General features: G+C 38.8%; 1 protein-coding gene across 1 annotated transcript; it reads right to left on the bottom strand.

Annotated features, from left to right (window-relative positions):
- Positions 1-1,369: 1,369 nt before the first annotated feature.
- On the bottom strand, positions 1,370-17,418 carry si:ch211-11n16.2 (zinc finger FYVE domain-containing protein 1). Its single transcript, XM_036558894.1, has 11 exons — positions 17,170-17,418; positions 14,679-15,183; positions 12,517-12,728; positions 12,280-12,386; positions 11,486-11,594; positions 11,302-11,399; positions 11,104-11,221; positions 10,855-11,025; positions 9,946-10,135; positions 8,219-8,317; positions 1,370-5,668 (listed from the first exon to the last, which is right to left on the bottom strand). Exons 1-11 carry the CDS (start codon positions 17,287-17,289, stop codon positions 5,436-5,438), a joined length of 1,962 nt encoding a protein of 653 aa, XP_036414787.1. The 5' UTR covers positions 17,290-17,418; the 3' UTR covers positions 1,370-5,435.
- Between the last annotated feature and the right edge of the window lie 666 nt (positions 17,419-18,084).

Below are 18,084 nucleotides of genomic sequence, written 5' to 3'. Positions count from 1 at the left end.
GGTCCAAAGTTGTTGACAAACTGTGCATGGTGACAGATGGGCTAGTGTGTACAGACTGCAAATACAGTTATACTGCATCTATAAGGTGGGTGGAGCTTATATATTGTCCAGTGAGTAGGTTTCCAATGAAGCTAATGGTCAGTGGTAGAAACTACACCCTTAAAAACGGTTCTTTAGGGCTAAAACATCAATTAGGAAGTTTAGTAGGGGTGGGCATGATAACATCTACATTTTCACAAAACACAATATGCATCACAATATTAAGTTGTTCTAAGATTTAACAAGCCTTTAATAAGAGACAAAATAGGGCCTGTAGTGCCACATATAAAAATACTAACTAGTTATTTCACTACTTGCTGGAGGTTTTGTCTGGGACTTGAGTAGCTGATGTATACATACTGCTACCTCTGATCGGTACTGTGGCAGATTTGATGCACCTGCAGCAAATTTAGACCCACCCAACTCAAATCGAACAGAAGAAAGCGGCAGAAAAGTCCCTCAACAGAAAAAACCAACAGCATTGTTTCTCTACCAGTTCACTGTTGAAACATCACAAAAACTACAGATAAAATCATGAAAAAGAGTAGTCAGGGGCTTTCAGTGTTCAGGGCTGAGAATCGTACAGAATATTTTGATACCCATAACAATATCTTGACTTCAACATGCATGTCCTACAGTGCACACGCCCTGACTGGTGCTTTTTAAAAATATTTTTGACATATTTTTGAAATGCAAAAAATTCTGAGTTAAAAGCCCTGTCATTAATATGTATGAGATGTAATTTAGGCAGCCAATCAGCAGTCTAGCATGTGTTTTGGCTCACTGACACTGATAAGAGTGGCCACTTAGGTACTGAAATTTAATGCTGAAGGACATGGAGTTTTTCAGTACTCTGTATTATGTAGCCGTAATTTGGTTGGGACCAAAAAAAGTGTTGAATTTCAATACATGCTTAAAAAAGATGGTTCTTCAAGGGTTCTTCAGTAAAGAAAAAGGTTCTTTATAGAACTATAAACACTCAAAGAATCGTTCGCATGATTAACTTTGCATCATCAAAGGGCTTTTCAGATTGATGGAGAACTTCCCGCTGTAGATGGTGCTATATAGAACCTTTTTGAAAAAAGTGCTTCTATTGTTACCATGTCTAGCTTGTAACAACAGTTACAAGTAATGGCGTTATATACAGAACTCTTTTCAAAAAGGTTCTGTATAGAACCACCTACAGCACATTCTCCATCAATGTGTAAACAACCATTTATTTACCAGAAACCCAGCTTTGATCTTTCCACACTTCTTCACTCTAAATAAGATTCATTTCAGACGATGGCTTTGTTTCCAGTGAACAATCAGAAAGCAGCTGCAAAAAAGAGACAATGTGCTTTAAAACATCTTTAATATTCAGAAAAGCCTGGAAAATAAAACAGAATTATCTTTTTATTTGCAATTAAAATCATTGCTTTGGTTCAGTCACTTCACAGAAGGCCAGAGTGATCTGTTCCAGTCCACAGGTTAGTTAAAAAAAAAAAAAAGGTAATAGTCCACAGTTTAGAAAATTCCCTAATGATTCCCTCCCTTAAACTGCTTAAAGTGCTATATTAAGCCATACGAGGAAAATGTTTAACTCCGTAAACGTACAGAGTGCGCAGACGTATAAGCTGAGATGCACCAGCACGGGGAAAATCACTCCTCTAAATAATTCAGGCACTTCTCCATCCACTGCGCTTCAGAAAAGATTAGAATACATCTCATATAAGGATTCACATAAAGATTCCTATTGCTTTGGTGCAGCACTGGTCTCTAACCACTGCACCACAACAAACAATGTACAAAGCAGAGTATGATATAGATACAAAGTATACATATATATATATATATATATATATATATATATATATATATTTTTTTTTACTTTTCTTATGGTTAATTAGGACATTTTGATGAGTGTCTGATTGGCTCGATTGAGCCCTTAACACTCGAAGAATTGGTTTCCTGGACAGGGAAATTTAAAATTATTAAATTAAATTATTATTTCAGACTTTACACCATATTTTAGCATGTTATTTTTTTCTCCTGAAACCTGAAATGCTACATCTTTCAATTTTAACAAAAAAACAACAACAAAAAAACAAAAAAAAACAGTGCTGCCTTTACCATTGTAAAATATTGCTATGGCTTACAAAAAGGTTTGTTTACCTGTTTTTGGGAGTTTGAAAAAGGGAAATGCATAAGGTAGCAGTGATTTCTAGGCAAGTTCTGGTGCTGAAGTCCAGACATGTGCTCTATCACTCGCACCTCGCCCCTCAGAGGGCTTAGAACACTTTACATGAGCTAATAAAAGTAATGGAACAGCCCTTAAGATGGCACCAGGGATTCCCTGAAGGGGAAATGGCGAGGCGAAGTTGATGAGGGCATCTTGAAACTAGTTTTGGAACGGGTGGCTGTACTACATTTTCCACTTTATTTCAGAATCTCCTTTCAGATTGCTGTGCAGTCCAGAACTAGGCTTAATCTCTGTCCAGGAAGTCAACTCTAAACGTTCTTTAACTGCACTACACATCTCACGTCTGCTTACTGCTGATATGGCTCTCAATAATGGTAGCTGAAAAAGGTAAATAAAGTGCAAAACATAGGTTAAAATTGAGAGTTGAGATCATACAATATCGCAGGTGCACTGAGTTAATGAAGACTTATACTGCCTTAGTCACCTTGAGTATATACAGCCTGCAGTTAAGAGTTTTATATGTGGTGTTTCTATGTGTTGACGGCAAATAGCTCTAGTCTACTGCCTGAACTAAAAGCCTTCTCTGCACTTTCCTACTCACATCTACAATATTCACATTCATACATGCATGAGTTCCTCATGCACACGTCCACTGAGCTTTTAATTCCAGTTGCAGTGGCACTCACTAGGGCAGCTGCCTTCCAATTATGAGATGCAGCAGAGAGATGTCTTAGAGAGTATAGTCCATTACTGCATTCTACATGATCAGCATCACTAACTTTTCTCTCTATTCCCTTAAATAATCATTCCTGTTACTTGCTGTACTTCCACAAATATGCTATTATGAAGAAAACTGTTTATTCAAGGCCTTTTTAAATGAATGACTGTCTTACTAAAAGGAAATTAGCTGGCTCCAGGTCATTGGCTGAGAGTGAAACATGATTACTGGGATGAATCCAGTTGAAAAATGGAGTAGACTGATCCAGACAGTAGCTGGAGCAGATGTGATCTCACAGATGTGTTGGAGTACTTGTGTTAGAATAAGGCAGCTCTATTAAAGGAGAATTCCACTGTTTTTCCACATATTTTTATTAAACAAAGTTATTCAGAGAAGTTTGATGTGAAATGTGACCATTATTGAGAAACCTACAGAGCAAGAATCATTCACAGCAGGAACCAGATGACCAAAGTGTTTAAAAGGCTACATCAGAGAAATCTGTTAAACAAAATGGTTATGAATATGTTGTGTGATGCCAGAGAGAGACAGACAGACAGACACACACACACACAACCTCAGCAGCCAGGCAAAAATGGTGCTAAATGCTGAACTGTGTTAATGTTGCCTTCTTACTGGGCAGTTTTTGATAAAATTTTTCATTCCACCTTAAATGGAGCAGTAGTCACTATTTAAGGTGGAACAAGAATTTTGAATTAAGTAGCCAACTCCAACTTCATCTAACTTCTCAATGTCTCATATGTGCGTCCCTTAATCTCCGACTATCAAGCTTTGGAGTTTGGAAAATCTCACAGTTACACAGCTGTCAGTACCAGCTGGTCCGTGACTTGTGACTGTGGTCTTGCCTGAGGCAGCTGACCAAGACAACCGGCTTCACGGGTAATATGAGAGGAAGCACAGCAATCAGTCTTGTGCCCATGTTATGCAAAGGCTAACCCCAAAATACCAGCCATTCCTTTAGTCCGCTGCCTTAAAAACAAAGAGGACTACTTCAGATGCAACAGACTATAGCCAGCAGGAGGAGATCGGAGGGTCGCTGTGTTTTCGCTGTGTTTTCATTTTCATTTGACATGTGACTGAAACATCCCTGACTCAGCCACTCAACTCAAGAGGTTAATGTTTGTGTTTGAATGTCACATTATTTGCACTTATTTGGCAGACCGATATATGGGTTGCTACAAAACTCATAATGAGGGAAGCTTTTGGCCTAAAACATATTTTTAAATACATTCAAGGCAGACAGGTATATACAGAGTGCTGTGAGGTGAAGATTTACCACTATTTTACCATCATCAACACTGTATATAAAAACTCAGAAAACGTGTAGGTTCATTTTGAATAGTAAATAAAATGGCTGTAATTGCACCGTAGACATGGTTCCTGGCTCCTATCACCACCACTGTAAAGAATATTCAACAAGTTTCTCTACAATGAACAATTTCACATCAAACCACTCTGAATGACTTTGTCTACATTTTAACTACTAAATTATACAGACATTCTGAATTATGAATGAACTGTGAATTCTGAAGGGAAAAAAATGGTAGAATTCCTCTTTTACCTGCAGGTCTATTTGTTGCATAATTCGTTGCTGTGTTGTATGTGGCCCTGGTGACAGCACTGCTGCACCACACAAGATCATGTGTAGAAAATAAATCACTATATGCCATTCGAATGGCACACATACAACTGTATCATGTACTGATCAAGCAAACTGAACTGAAAGCGCAAAGCCTCTCACTTAAATCTATGCTAAAAAGTGTACATTAAGCAAAGATTCTGCAAAAAAGTTGGTTAAACAAAAAATACTAATTCAAATTTGCTACTCAGTCTTATTCATAGATAGATTTCAAAAGCATATCGTCACAAAAATGATGTATGGATTCAGTGCAGGATTTTTTTCTGGTTGCACCACTGAGCGTCCTTAACAATCCTAATGTTTTTTGTCTTAAAAGGCTAATAATATCTGATTTTTGTGGAGCGCATCTGTATGTGATACCTTCCTATGAATTGTCTCATCCAGTAAACAAAACTTTGTTTGTTTGTGAACTTTGCTCCATTGGACATTTGGGGAAATTCTCCTCATTGCCAGTAAACTGTAACCCTTAGTGTTAACAGTGTGAAACGAGTGAATTGTTCTTAGTGCCAGCACTAAATGATGATCATAAATATACAATTAAACTAATTTCCCCTTTTGTTGTCCAATGTCTACGCAAAGCCATCTTCTGATTATTCTCCTGATTATTCTCACCCTCTCCGGCTCCTCAGCCTAAAAGCTGGATACAACCTGAAGCGGTTGTCCACTCACAGCATGGTATTCTCTTTCATTTTGCTACTGACCTTTGCTGTTTTAGCCTAGCGCCTGCAAGTAAGCCGTGATCACGGCACACTAAATGCCCATAAAATTATGAGAATATGATCTGCCTCTGGGTCACAGCACTTGATTGTTGTGAGAGCAACGCTGAATCCCATATTTTTTCACTGAGAGTCCAGGTGAGTGACGCAGGCGTCACAGACCCGCACCGGGTGGTCCCAGCCACGGGAGGGCACGGGCCGATTCTCAGTTGAGCAGCTCCCACACACGCCCTGGCCGCACGCACGGCAGTGGTGCTTGGGAATGCTGGAGGTGAAGGCCTTGGAACACTGATGGCACTCAGTGATCTCATGGTCCGGCACCCAGTAGTCAGGCCGCGCCACACCCTTGACAAAGCCTGCAGAGACGGGGAGAAATCATGAATACAAGAGCCAACAAAGGGCATGATGACTGTGTTAACTTTATCCTGTAACTTAAATTTGTTTCTAAAGACTAATAAAGGTTGTTATGCAGTCTTCTCTAGCGCAGCATTGTACCCCTCAGTCTCTGTGGTCTGAAAGAATTTGCGATATTATATTGTTTTCATATAGTTTCCTGTTACTATATAGCCATTTTCACACCTGAAAGTCCAAGGTTCATGTTTTTGTTACACTGTATACATTTAATCCAGTTAGTTTTGGTTTCACATTGCAATTTAGCGAGCTCACTAAAGAACACTGCATGACAGTTTAATCAGCTCTTCTCCTTCTGGTCTTGATTGCTAAGCCTGAACGTGAAAAACACGCTCATTATCATATGAACGACGAAATACAGAAATAAATGAATTAATGAAAAAATAAATAAATAAATGAATGTGAATGAATGAATGAATAAAGCAAACAATTGTTAAAAACATAGATATGGAAAAAATATATATAAAATGGCATTAATAAAACAAAATAAATAATACAGAAATAAATGAATTGAGAAATGTATAACTGCAGAAAAAGGAAACGTGTGTAATTACAATCACAATAAGCAATATATACTTTATTTCGTTTTTTTTTATTGAATGATTAATTTACTGAGCCATTTATTTTTTAATGTTATTTATTTTTCAATTTGGCTAATCTGGTCCTCCATACCCATTTGCTATGTACGATGGTTTAGTTTAATCCGGACCAAGACCACCTGTTTTGGTCGGACCAGATTTTAGTCCTTTGGTATGGATTGTGGTCCAAGGCACCTTTCACACCTGCTATTTTGGTTCATATCAAGCTGAAAAGTCAGAAGGTCCGAACCAAACAAGGTAGGTGTGAAAACACCCATATTGTGTTACCATTCATCAATGTTCTTTCACTGCAATGCACAGCATGCACTATGCAAATTTATCATTTAACCACTAAGAATCCGTGTGGTGTTAACCAGTCCTGACTGACAGCATAGCCATTGATCCATGGGATAATAAATACAACTAAGGTAGCATTAGAGTAACACTTACCTTGGTCATCGAACAAAACTGTATAGAACAGCAACTAATTTCTGTCATTTGAGCAATCTATTCTCACCATTTTAATGAATAAGACAGTTACAGATGTATAGCTGTGATATGGAATTCAGATTCTTAGCAGTAATGTAAGCTCTTTGCCATCCTTCTCTGCTGACCAGCTAAAAAACAGCCCACCTAAAATGAAAACAAACAAACAAAAACCCTAAAGCAGTTCTAACTTTTTCTGAGGTTTTTCCCACCTTCAACAACAGAAGGAGATTTTCATTGCTATAAGATGCAAATAAGCATGTTTGCAACCACTGTAGCGATGGTTTTGGCTGGTATGTCCCTTTAATACACTTCACATGATTACATTTTAAAGCTGAGCTATGTAAGTTTTGGGGATTTGGAGACCCTTTTGGTGGAAATGTGTAGTTGCACACAATGTGCAGAAGAACATTTTGTAACATTAATTGCACTCTGAGCCACTTTTCTTGACTCAGTAATGCTACTTCTGTCTTAGTTCAGTTTTAACAAAAAATCTTACATTTTACAGTGCTGCTTTAAACGAATAAACGAGTGCAGTTTAGCTGTTATGTTTGTGTTTATTCATTTTATATGCGTTTGTTCATTTCTTATTTTCATTTTTTGCTATTTTAAATTCAATTTTAGGGATCAGCTGGTGCTATTTATATTCTCACTGCTCTTATCCTGTTTTTTAAGCTTAATTCATAAATGCTTGTTAAATAGCGTGATCTTTTTTTCTGTTTCAATTCTTTTGCAAAACTGGGGTGGATTGTTCATCAGAATTCTTTGGCAAAAGCTTGTTTTGTGTGTTCTTGTGTCCCTGTACTCTACTTTTTTACATTGCGCAGTTATTTTTAAACTTTGTAATGTCTAAATTCTCCAGGGGCAGGGCTGTAATATAAAGAAATAAGCTTTCTACAGGACGCTACTCCGCAATCTATCTGAATTTATAATGTCTAAATGAGCACTCTACATTATAAAAAGTTTGGTGTTTTGGTCCTTGACTACTCCAGTCCTCGCAGGCCAAAACACTGCAGACTTCAGCAGACTGCCACATTAACACACCTGATTCAGCTCATTAGCTAATGAGCAAGGGCTTCATGAACTGAATTCAGAGTGTTAGATGAGGGTAAACGCTAATCTCCACAGCACTTTGGCCTGTAAGGTCCCCAGTTTCAACCTTTATTTTGCTTAATTTAATTTCATTTAATTTCATTTTATTTTTGCTATTACCACATAACTTGCTTGGCTACAGTTAAACCAGCAAACTGTAAACATCACACTGTGTTTTTAATTGCAGGATGAGCATTAGAAAGTTACATAATTGGAAAAACAATAGGTTAGTGTGTCAAATGAACAGCAATATCCACTGATCGGAAGGGTGGGGGATTCACAGGCTGCCATGTGATATGAGTGAGGCTAATGTTTGTGTTCTATAGTTGGCACACTCACAGAGAGGGTAGTCCACTGCATTGGAGACCATGTTCAGCGTAGACTGGGCTACTTCTGTCACCCTTCGGGCCACCAGTGTCCGAGGCTCAGTCTGGGATACTTCAGGAAGCCAGAGCAACAATAAGATTGGCTTAGCTAAACAAACACTTACATGTTCATGTGTCTTTCTGAACATTAGGATAATGATGAACCTCTTCAGGTTTTATTACCCTCTACAGTTGTACACTGCTTGCTACAGATGTAGCTGTGATTACCATGCAACTTTGACTCAAGTACTCTCCTTAAGAGGAGTTTTTTTTTCAAAATTAATAAACTTAGGATGTAAACAAAGTCATTCAGAGTGGTTTCATGTGAAATGCCTAATTCTAGAAAAATGTACAAAATCAGTATTTTTCACAGGAACAAGACGCCTGAAGTGTTTAAAGGGGAATTCCATCAGTTTTTCACAATTTCTGTGGAATTAAAAGGTTAATATGTAAACAGTCATTCAGAGTGGTTTGATGTGAAATGGTCCATTCTAGAGACATTTAATAAGTCCAGAGTGTTCCCAGTGTTGATGACAGGAACCAGACATGCGAAGAGTTTAATGACTTTAAAAGCTCCCTCCCAGAAATGTATTACATGAAATAGTTACAGATACATTGGCTGATGTCTGAGACTTTGTTTCATGGTAGTTCTGAGAAAAGACCCCAAAGAAACTCTTTTTCTCCTCATTTACCACGGTTTTACAATCATCAACATTACATATAAAACTTAGAAGACATATGAAGGTCCACTGGTCATTTTGGACAGCAATTAAAATGGCTATTTTTGCATTATCATTGTATTAGACATTGCAACAACAGTGGTTCCTATCATCACCACTGTAAAGAAATCAGAGCTAGCAAGTTTCCATACCATGTATTTCACATAAAACCACTTTGAACAACTTTGTCTCAATGACTGAACTATGCAGAAATGTTAAAAATCAGTGAGATGTTAAGCCTCTTAGCGCTACCTCACAGACATTATTATATGAAGTAAGTACGAATACACTGCCTGATATCTGAGACACTGTTTTGTAATAATTTTAAGGTTGTGGTCTAAATTTTTTTAATCCATTTATGGCGGAAAGATACATGCAAGGTGTTATAAGTCAAAATAGTCCCCAAAGAATTTTCTTTTTCAGATTTATCATAACCATTATTAAGATTACACATAAAAACTGTACATGTGTAGATTGACTGGTCATTTTATATATTAAATAAAAATGCCACACTACATTTGCATTGCAGACATTGTGACCTCTGGTCCCTATTACCACCACTGTGAAGAAATCAGAGTCGGTATGTTTTCCTAAAATGAAAATTGATCCATTTCACATCAAACCACTCCGAAGGACTTTGTTTACATCTCAAGTGCAATTTATGCACAAACTTATGCAGAAAAAAAAAATCTGTGAAATTCAGTAATTTCAGTATTATTCAGTAACTACAGAGACTTCAATGCAAACTGGCTAAGCTATTCTTAGGTTATTTAGGTGTGTAATAAAAAACTTTGCGGCCCGCTGGTGGACCCTGGCCATTTAAGGGGTTAAACATGTTATCTTGAAGTTCATATTGCCGCAGTCCGTGCACTCACGTTATCAAGTTATCAGTGTTTGCATGCCATCTGAACATCAAGCAATTTCCCAGAAGTGAGTCATCTTTACTAGCTGTGTATTTCTACACTGAGGCTTCTATTCTCACCTTGGACAGTTTGTGAAGCTCCTCCTTGGCGGTGGCAGACATCACACACCCTTACTGGGCTGCTGCCCCAGCCTCTCTCAGGCACAGGCATGCTGCGGGTGGAACAGGCCTGACAAAAGCCCTCTCCACAAGAACGACAGTGGTGCTTCCTCTCTGCCTCCTCGAACTTTCGATTACAGCCATGGCATACCTTCAAAAGGGAATGTTACAGATGAGTATTTACTTCATCAAACTTTATTCTCCTTAAACTGTTTCACATATTATTTTACTACCCATTTAAAATAAGTCAGTCAATTTTAGTCATGGTACCTACTGAGTACTGTAACTACTGGGTCTCATGCTGTGCCAGCTTAACCACTTATCAATTATTGCTTTTAAGTCTGCAAAATCAAGCTCAGGTCGTCAAAGGTCACAGGCTTGCCGAGATTAATGTTTCCCCTCTTCTAAATTCAACTTAAAAGACCTTTGTAAATAACTAATGATCATTTGTAGTAAATGCAAGATTTTATTTGTAAATTATTGCTTGCCACAATAGCAGCATATACAAAATAGTGGATTCAGCACTGCTCCACTAAATATTCCCTTGAAGCTGGGCCTGATATTACGTGGGTTTCCTAAAACTAAACAGCTTCCAGTGCTGAGTAGTTAATAAATTAATGTCACAAGCTAGTGGTGTAGCTCAGCATTACTAAAATCTTTTGAGGGATGATCAATTACAGCAACAGTGGCACATTTGTGAGTGATTATGAGAGTCAGTGTTGTTTTAGTATTTTATTATTTTATTTATTATTATTTCTGTTACTGCATGCCCAAACTGGAGTTGAAAGTAAAAATGTGTATGCGCAAAGGCAGGGACAAACTTCTTATTAATACCACTGATTTCGAAAGAAACACTGGCGGTTAACTTACTATGATCTCAGCATTAGGTCTCCAGTATGGGGGAGCCACCTGGTCCGTGATCCAGGCAGTGACTGCTTTGGTGGGGCCAGCGCTGTACTCAGCCATAGACTGGATGACATAGTTAACTCCGTCCAGCACCCGCTGAGCAGCATTCTGATTATCTGTCTGGAAGGCCTCTGACTACAAAGAGTTCAGTCAACATAAGTGTCTTCCGAATATGTGGAGAGCAAGGAGAAAGATCAACAATAACAAACTTACCCCCTGCCAGACGTGCTTGACCTCGGGGCGCACCACGCTACTCTCAGGGTCCTGGTTCCCCATCCAGTATTGCCTGCTTCGGTAGATGATGCCACAGTTTGGACATTCCAGAACATAGCTGAACAGAAATACAGGGAGTTTGAGGGAAAGAAGCAGAAAATCGGTAAAGGCATACATGCTGCTAAATGACTCACTTACCCCGACCAGGCATATTTAGCTAGACCAAACCATGGGTTATCAGTAGAGGCAGATGTTTTGGGTACGACTATCACCTCCCTTCCACCCTCATAGCATCTCTGGAGAAAGGAAGGCATACATCTATCAAAGTCTATGCCAATATTTTTTTGGAATATATCTAATGTTTAATGTAATGTAAAAGTACCTTGCAGATGAGGACCTTGTTATTGTACTGATGGGCATACTGGCACAGTCCATCAGCCATATGTGGCACTCTGTCTTTCTGATGGTTCATTCCATTCTTACACCGAACACTGAAACCATAAGAAAGACATTACAACTAAGCCGTCCCACCTTAATCGGCAAAACAACATATTTTTATATGCTGAACAAAGTTTGACCTGGCACCTACATCACAAACAATTGTACAAACATTCCAACTATGGTATGAACTGTATGTGTTTTTTCATTTAATATATTTTTTTCCATTAACAAGATAAACAAATGTTTTAATTTCATCAGTCCACTGGTACTTCACACCATCTGCAGCAAAAATGGAAACATGATCAGTCATATGACTATTGTATTCATGCACTTCAAGTAACTGTGCAAACTTCTAAGTCAATTATGGCAATTTTATTAAATATTTGTCATTTCCATAAAGTCTTTGTTTTTTATTCGATATACACGTAAAATATGTGGATGGAAACCTAGGTAACATGACCCTCATTTTCTTTTGTCTTATTTATGTGCTGAATGTTTGAGGGCCTAATAGTGATCCCTGCCACTGACCTCTAAAACTCTGCAAGTTATCTTGTTAAAAAGGGACCAAGTGCTGAAAAAAGTAGTGCATGATGTAAGCTTGTGAAATCACCACCATGCAGTTGAACCACTCAACGCAGCACATTTATACAGCATATTCCACAAATCCTACAAACCTTCATTTTCCATCTTCCAGTTCACATCCACTGATGCAGCATAATAACAAGGTGCACTTACTTGCAGCTGAGGCAGACAGAAGGGCAGGTGAAATACTCGTCAGGAAAGAAAGAGTACATGCTGACTTTGTCATCCGAGATCTCCCCACAGAACCTATCGCTCAAGGCCTGACAAAAAGTACAATAGAAGATGATCATTCACTGAGTTTATATTAGTGCGTCATTCTCCACTACTGTACGGGTTTAACAGGTCATTCAAGTGCTTACACACGCACACAAAAAATGAAAGAGGTGCTACCTGCAGTGCACTGAAGACGATGGCTGGCTGGCGGGGGGCTCGGGAGGCTGTGTTTTTCACCTGCTGCCGGATGGTCTCCAGAAACTGGGAGTAGTCTGTGGGGGGAGTGATAGTTTGTGTGCCCACATACTGCACAGAGCTGAAGGCCTCTGTGCTCTGGCCTAGGTCATGGAAACGCTTCTGTAGCAGGACATCTGCAGGCACTGTGCCGTCTGTAGGGGAGGAGAAGTGCTTACTAGTATCGACATTAACCCTAAAATGTCATACTTATCAAACACAGCCTTTCCTCAAATTGGGGGAAAATGTACTGCCCAGCGTGGATGAGACACAGATATTAAGACACAAGTTAACAGGCAGGCTAATGTTTGCTTCCTAGTAAAAGTGGGCGAAATGACAAAAATATAATGTGCTACTTTATTATTTTTGACATATGATGTTATGTTGAACATTGAAACAAAGAACCAGAAATGCCACATTTCAAAAATGTGTTATTAAAAACTTTAACAAGAAATGGTTTTTATTTAATGTTTCACATACTGTGTTGCACTAAATCCAATTAAACGGGACTAATCAGGTATAATGGTCATTTAAAATATTGCAGTATTTAAAAATGATGAGATTTCAAAACTATGACATGTCAAATTTCTATTCCATGTCTGAATGGCCAATTAAAAACATTCCAACCATTTATATTTTAGAGGGGCTCATTGATTGGTGGTGCTGATACAAAGATGGAGACGAAGAGCCAGGAAAACCTTTGAAAAACTAAGCATGATGGTGGCTCAGTGATGGCTACGATGTACATACGCCACAGAATATGTCTAATTTCACCTTTTCTCACCTTTTACACTCGAATTTGCGCTCATTTTAGCATCAATTAGCTAGAACCAAGTGCTGTGGTGTGTGGCACATTTTGCCTGCTACGCAATCATTAGCTTAGTCAAAATGCTACAGTTCCAAACAGGACAGAACAGGTTCGATTTCAGCTTTCTGTTAGTCTAACGATCCACCACCAGTGACTCCACTTTTGCTCTCTCAAACATTAGTTTTTTTATCATCTACACTTCTTTCAGCAGCGCTGTCTGGGTCTGTAGCCTTAATGCTAAACTACCGTTATTAGGCTACAAATTTAAACGCCACAGAATAGGTTTCGTTTTGCCTTTCTAGCCGTTTTGCCTTTCTAGCCTAACTTCACTCCCTCAAACCTGAATCATCTAAAATTGTGTTGGTTAACCAGAATCAAACATGTTCTGTGGTGAGCAGAGCTGTTAGCATGCTAACTAAGCAGCACTCGTTAACATCTATCATCTAGTTAACAGCACTTGCTAACATTTAGCAATTGTTAGATATATGGCCTGTCCTTTATGGAACGATGGCTTGACAATCACGCACTGCGTTTACATATTTGGTTACCATACAAGTGAACTAAAACTTTGATTATTTTTGATTTGGAAATAACCCTGGAAGAAAAAGCACAAAGTCACCCACTGCAGTAATGCCGTGTACTGTAGTAATATCTGGAGACTGTTTTAAGGTATGAAAAAAGTGAAGACAGTGTAAACCTAACAATGCCCTCCCTGTAAGTTTACAATTGTCAGAGCTGACGATTAGTCAGCACTCTTTAAGTACTGACGATGTTTGAGTTCTTGTGTTAGGCTTTACACTATTACGCAATTCTTTTTTATCAGCACAAGTCCATTCCAACAATCATGCTTACTTACATATCTGACTTTTTAAAGCAAATATCTACAGACTGAGCACATTTATTGAGTGTCTTCTCTATCAATACGTTTAAGCAATAGTTTACCTTCCTAATGCTGACACTGACACTAATGCACACTGTTTACTAGGGGTGTAAAATGCATTGACATATCATGATGCAATGAATAATTTCCTTAAGGATCATAATTCATTTCCATTCCTGCTGTTTCCTAATCCATTGTACACCTTCCCCAGATAATCTGCAGCTGAACGAAATACACCAACAGTAATGAGCAGATGATTTCTTGATGTTGATATGGAGGTGAATGCCACAGGTGGTTTACATAACCTGAGAGATGTGGCAAACATCAAAGGATGGAAAAAAGTTTCTTTCCACTACGGATTTCACGTTTGCTTTGGCTGCTTTTACTTTTTGGTGCAAAATCTGGCCAATTTCTCACCGTGACCCAGCAGCTGAGTGCGTGAAGTCTCCTGGAACACCACCACTGCAGGCCCCAGGTTAGAGAGCGGTACGTCCAGCCCACAACGGCTGGAAAGGGCACGCAGTTGGGGGGTAAAGTGCTTCAGGTAGGCGGCCGAGGCGCTTCCCAGGAACTGGAAGAGGTCATTGTGCAGCCGTTCAGCCCGAGTGCGGTACACGGCGATGTCCGACACAGCCAGCACCTTCAGCAGCAGGCGCATTCGCTGGTTCATCTGTGTGGAGGCACCGAGCAAGCCCTCTGTATCTAGTACCACCAAACCCAGGCACTGGTCATAAGCAGCCCACACCCCGATGGTGCAGGAGGTGGGAGAAGGAGACGTGGCAAAGACTTCCTCACCTTTGAAAAGTACATGGTTGAGTGTGTGTGATTTGCCATCACCTGTGTTGCCAAAGATGGACAGTACTTTGACTCCTTGCCCAGCACTACAGCCCAACTTCTGCAAGAACTGGGCTTCATCCTTCACCTGCAAGACAGAGTAAATGAGCTAAAGTGAAAAATTAGCTAATATGCTAAGTGAGTATACTTCCAAGAACATGTGACAGTGAAAATAGTGCATACAGAAAACGAACAGGATACAACCAATAAATAAACACAATGCAGAGCCACAATGTATATCTATGGAAGCCCATTGCCGCTAGGTTATATTTTCTCCTTTTGTTTCTAGCATCAGTATGTCAAAATATTAACTTTCTCAAAATACTGATTTAGTATGTCAAAATAATTACTTTTTTTTTTCAAAATAATGAGTTGTTTTCTCAAAATATTGAATTTATATACACTCAGTGAGCACTTTATTAGCTCCTGCTGGCTTTTGTTGTGTTCAGCATGAATGGATGTAGGAGAATGAATGCAAGCTGTGTAAGACAGAGAGAGCCTTCTACTGACCGAACCTTTCCTATGTCTGGTAAGTACCAAATATGTTATGGTTATAGTCATACTTTATTGACTCCTAAAGTTGGATTGTCATCTGACATTCAACTGTACATTATATACTGTACAGTACTGTACAAAAATCGTAGGCACTCATGAAATTAGGAACACATACCTTGTCTCTGCACTCACTGTCCCTTTTATCAGCTCCACTTACCATATGGGAGCACTCTGTAGTTCTACAATTATAGTAATCGCAGTGCTCCTGTATGGTGAGTGGAACTGATAAAATGGACAACACAAGGACATGTACCTAATAAAGTGCTCAGTGAGTGTATAATGATATAATGACTAGGTTTTTAACTTGGTATCTTAGTATCTAGAAACCTAATAACTTAGTTTCTAGAAATAATGCCTTATTTTCTAGAGATTTTGAATACCACATCAAAAAAGCAATTATTTTTGTATCATTAGTCGTCATAAGTCACTATTTTGACACAGTAGCTAAGTCAATTTTGAGAAAATAAGCCATTGTTTTGACATGATAAGACAATTTTGAGAAAAAAAATGTTAATATTTTGAAAAAGTAAGGCAATGTTTTGAAAAAATAACTCATTATTTCGGGATACCAAGTCAAAGGTTTTGCACGTTGCACACAATGCTGGCTGAAAGATAGGATGAGAAAAATCATAACTGTTTTTTCTCCTCTTTCTGGCCGAAACGGGCTTCCATAGATATCACACTGCATATCGGCTGCGTGTAAAAATACATTAGCATTTATACGTGCAACATATCAGTCTTTCTAAAGCTCACAAGAGAAAACCTGAGTCTAGCTGTCAAGCAGTACAAAGGAGGGCTGTCACATTTGTCATGTTCCCTGAGGGACTTTCCATTGGCAAAATAACCAACCACATTAAATAACTTCACAACATACGTGACAGTGCATTAGCTAAGGAAAAACATCAGTAATGAACTACGTAAAAGCGTACTAAGCAAATATCTTCGAGTCTCAATCGTGTCTGAACGCTATAGCCAAGTAACAGCAGTTAACGTTAGCTCCGCTGGCTAACACAAACAAACTACACGCCTTCGTAGGCAGGCTAGGCTAGCTGTGTTACCTCTAAACAGTTCTTCAAGAACTAAAGTCTTGTTAGGCATGTTCTGTTCTGTACTTTGTTGGTGTGGTTAGTTGTCAGTCTCGTGTCTAACAACCATTTAAATGTTAAGACAGTTATCTAACCAGACTAACAAAGGCCGAAGAAACTGAAGAAGGCTAGAGTGTCAGTCACGTTAGCCTAACGTTAGCTGCCTGGCGAATAACTTCGTTCATATTATAAACATTTCAAGCTGAGCTAACTTAGCTAACGTTAGCTACAAGAACCGAGCCGTGCATTTACTCTGCGTTAAACTGTCGAACTAAGGAAAACTGTTTTAGCACGACAGAGTGTGGGGGCATTTCCACTAAACCGGTTATTGCCATATATTTCTGTGAAATTAAAATGAACTGTTTTGACATACAGTTTAGCAAGCTAGGGTAACGTTGACTGCACTTCTTGTGAGGTGACGTAACCGACGTTACCTGCAGGGTTTCGTTTTCATCAACTAAGAGAAAACTCCGTCGTTCACTCTCCGTCTCTTCTTTCTTTGGCAGCGGAGAAAGAGACACGTTGTCAATCTCTTTTAGCAACATTTCAGACATAATGACTGGATTTCGAGCATGAAAAGCGAACTAATTAGGTAGCTAACAATGCTGCACTCTGTAGCCACTAGCTTGGAGCTCTGTGAGCTCCTGCTGGCTCTGCCTCACTGTTTTGTTGTGTTCAGCGTGAATGGATGAAGGCGGAGAATGTGCGTCTGAGAGAGAGAGAGAGAGAGAGAGAGAGAGAGAGAGACAGGAAAAGAGAGAGAGAGCCTTCTACTGACCAATCCTTTCCTACCTCTATATATGTTATGGTTATGACCATACTTTAAAGCTAGAAATTAAACCAAGGTGAGGAGAAATAAGTTTAGGTGTACTGAAATTATAGACAGCTCTTTTCTAACCTAGTTTGACACGTGTTACAACCTTCATAACACCTTTATAAACACATCTACTTTAATTTGATTCATGAACAGCTTTTTGCAACTCTTATTTATTTATTTATTTATTTAAACATTTCACTTGTGAAACACAGTGTGTTTTTGCATGTAAAAAAAACTATATAAGATTAGAATAAATACAAAAACAGTAAAAGGGAAAAATAAGTTTGGTTCTTGATTTTTGCTGCACTTGAACCACTATATAGCTTTACTATGTTCTGTCAGCAGCACACCTCATTTAATTTAAAGGTGCAGTGTGTAAGATTTAGTGGCATCTAGCGGGGAGGTTGCAAATGACAACCAATTAAATATCCCTCCCTAACTCCTCCCTTTCCGAGTGTGTAGTACACCCACGGTAGCAGTATTTTTTTTCGCTACTCTGAAAATGAGATTTCATCTTTCCTCGCTTTTTCTT

The sequence above is a fragment of the Colossoma macropomum genome, unplaced genomic scaffold (assembly GCF_904425465.1).
Source record: "Colossoma macropomum unplaced genomic scaffold, Colossoma_macropomum, whole genome shotgun sequence".
Classification (NCBI taxonomy): Eukaryota; Metazoa; Chordata; class Actinopteri; order Characiformes; family Serrasalmidae; genus Colossoma; species Colossoma macropomum.
Note: the sequence above shows the minus strand (reverse complement) of the source record. Positions and strands in the feature narration are given on the sequence as shown.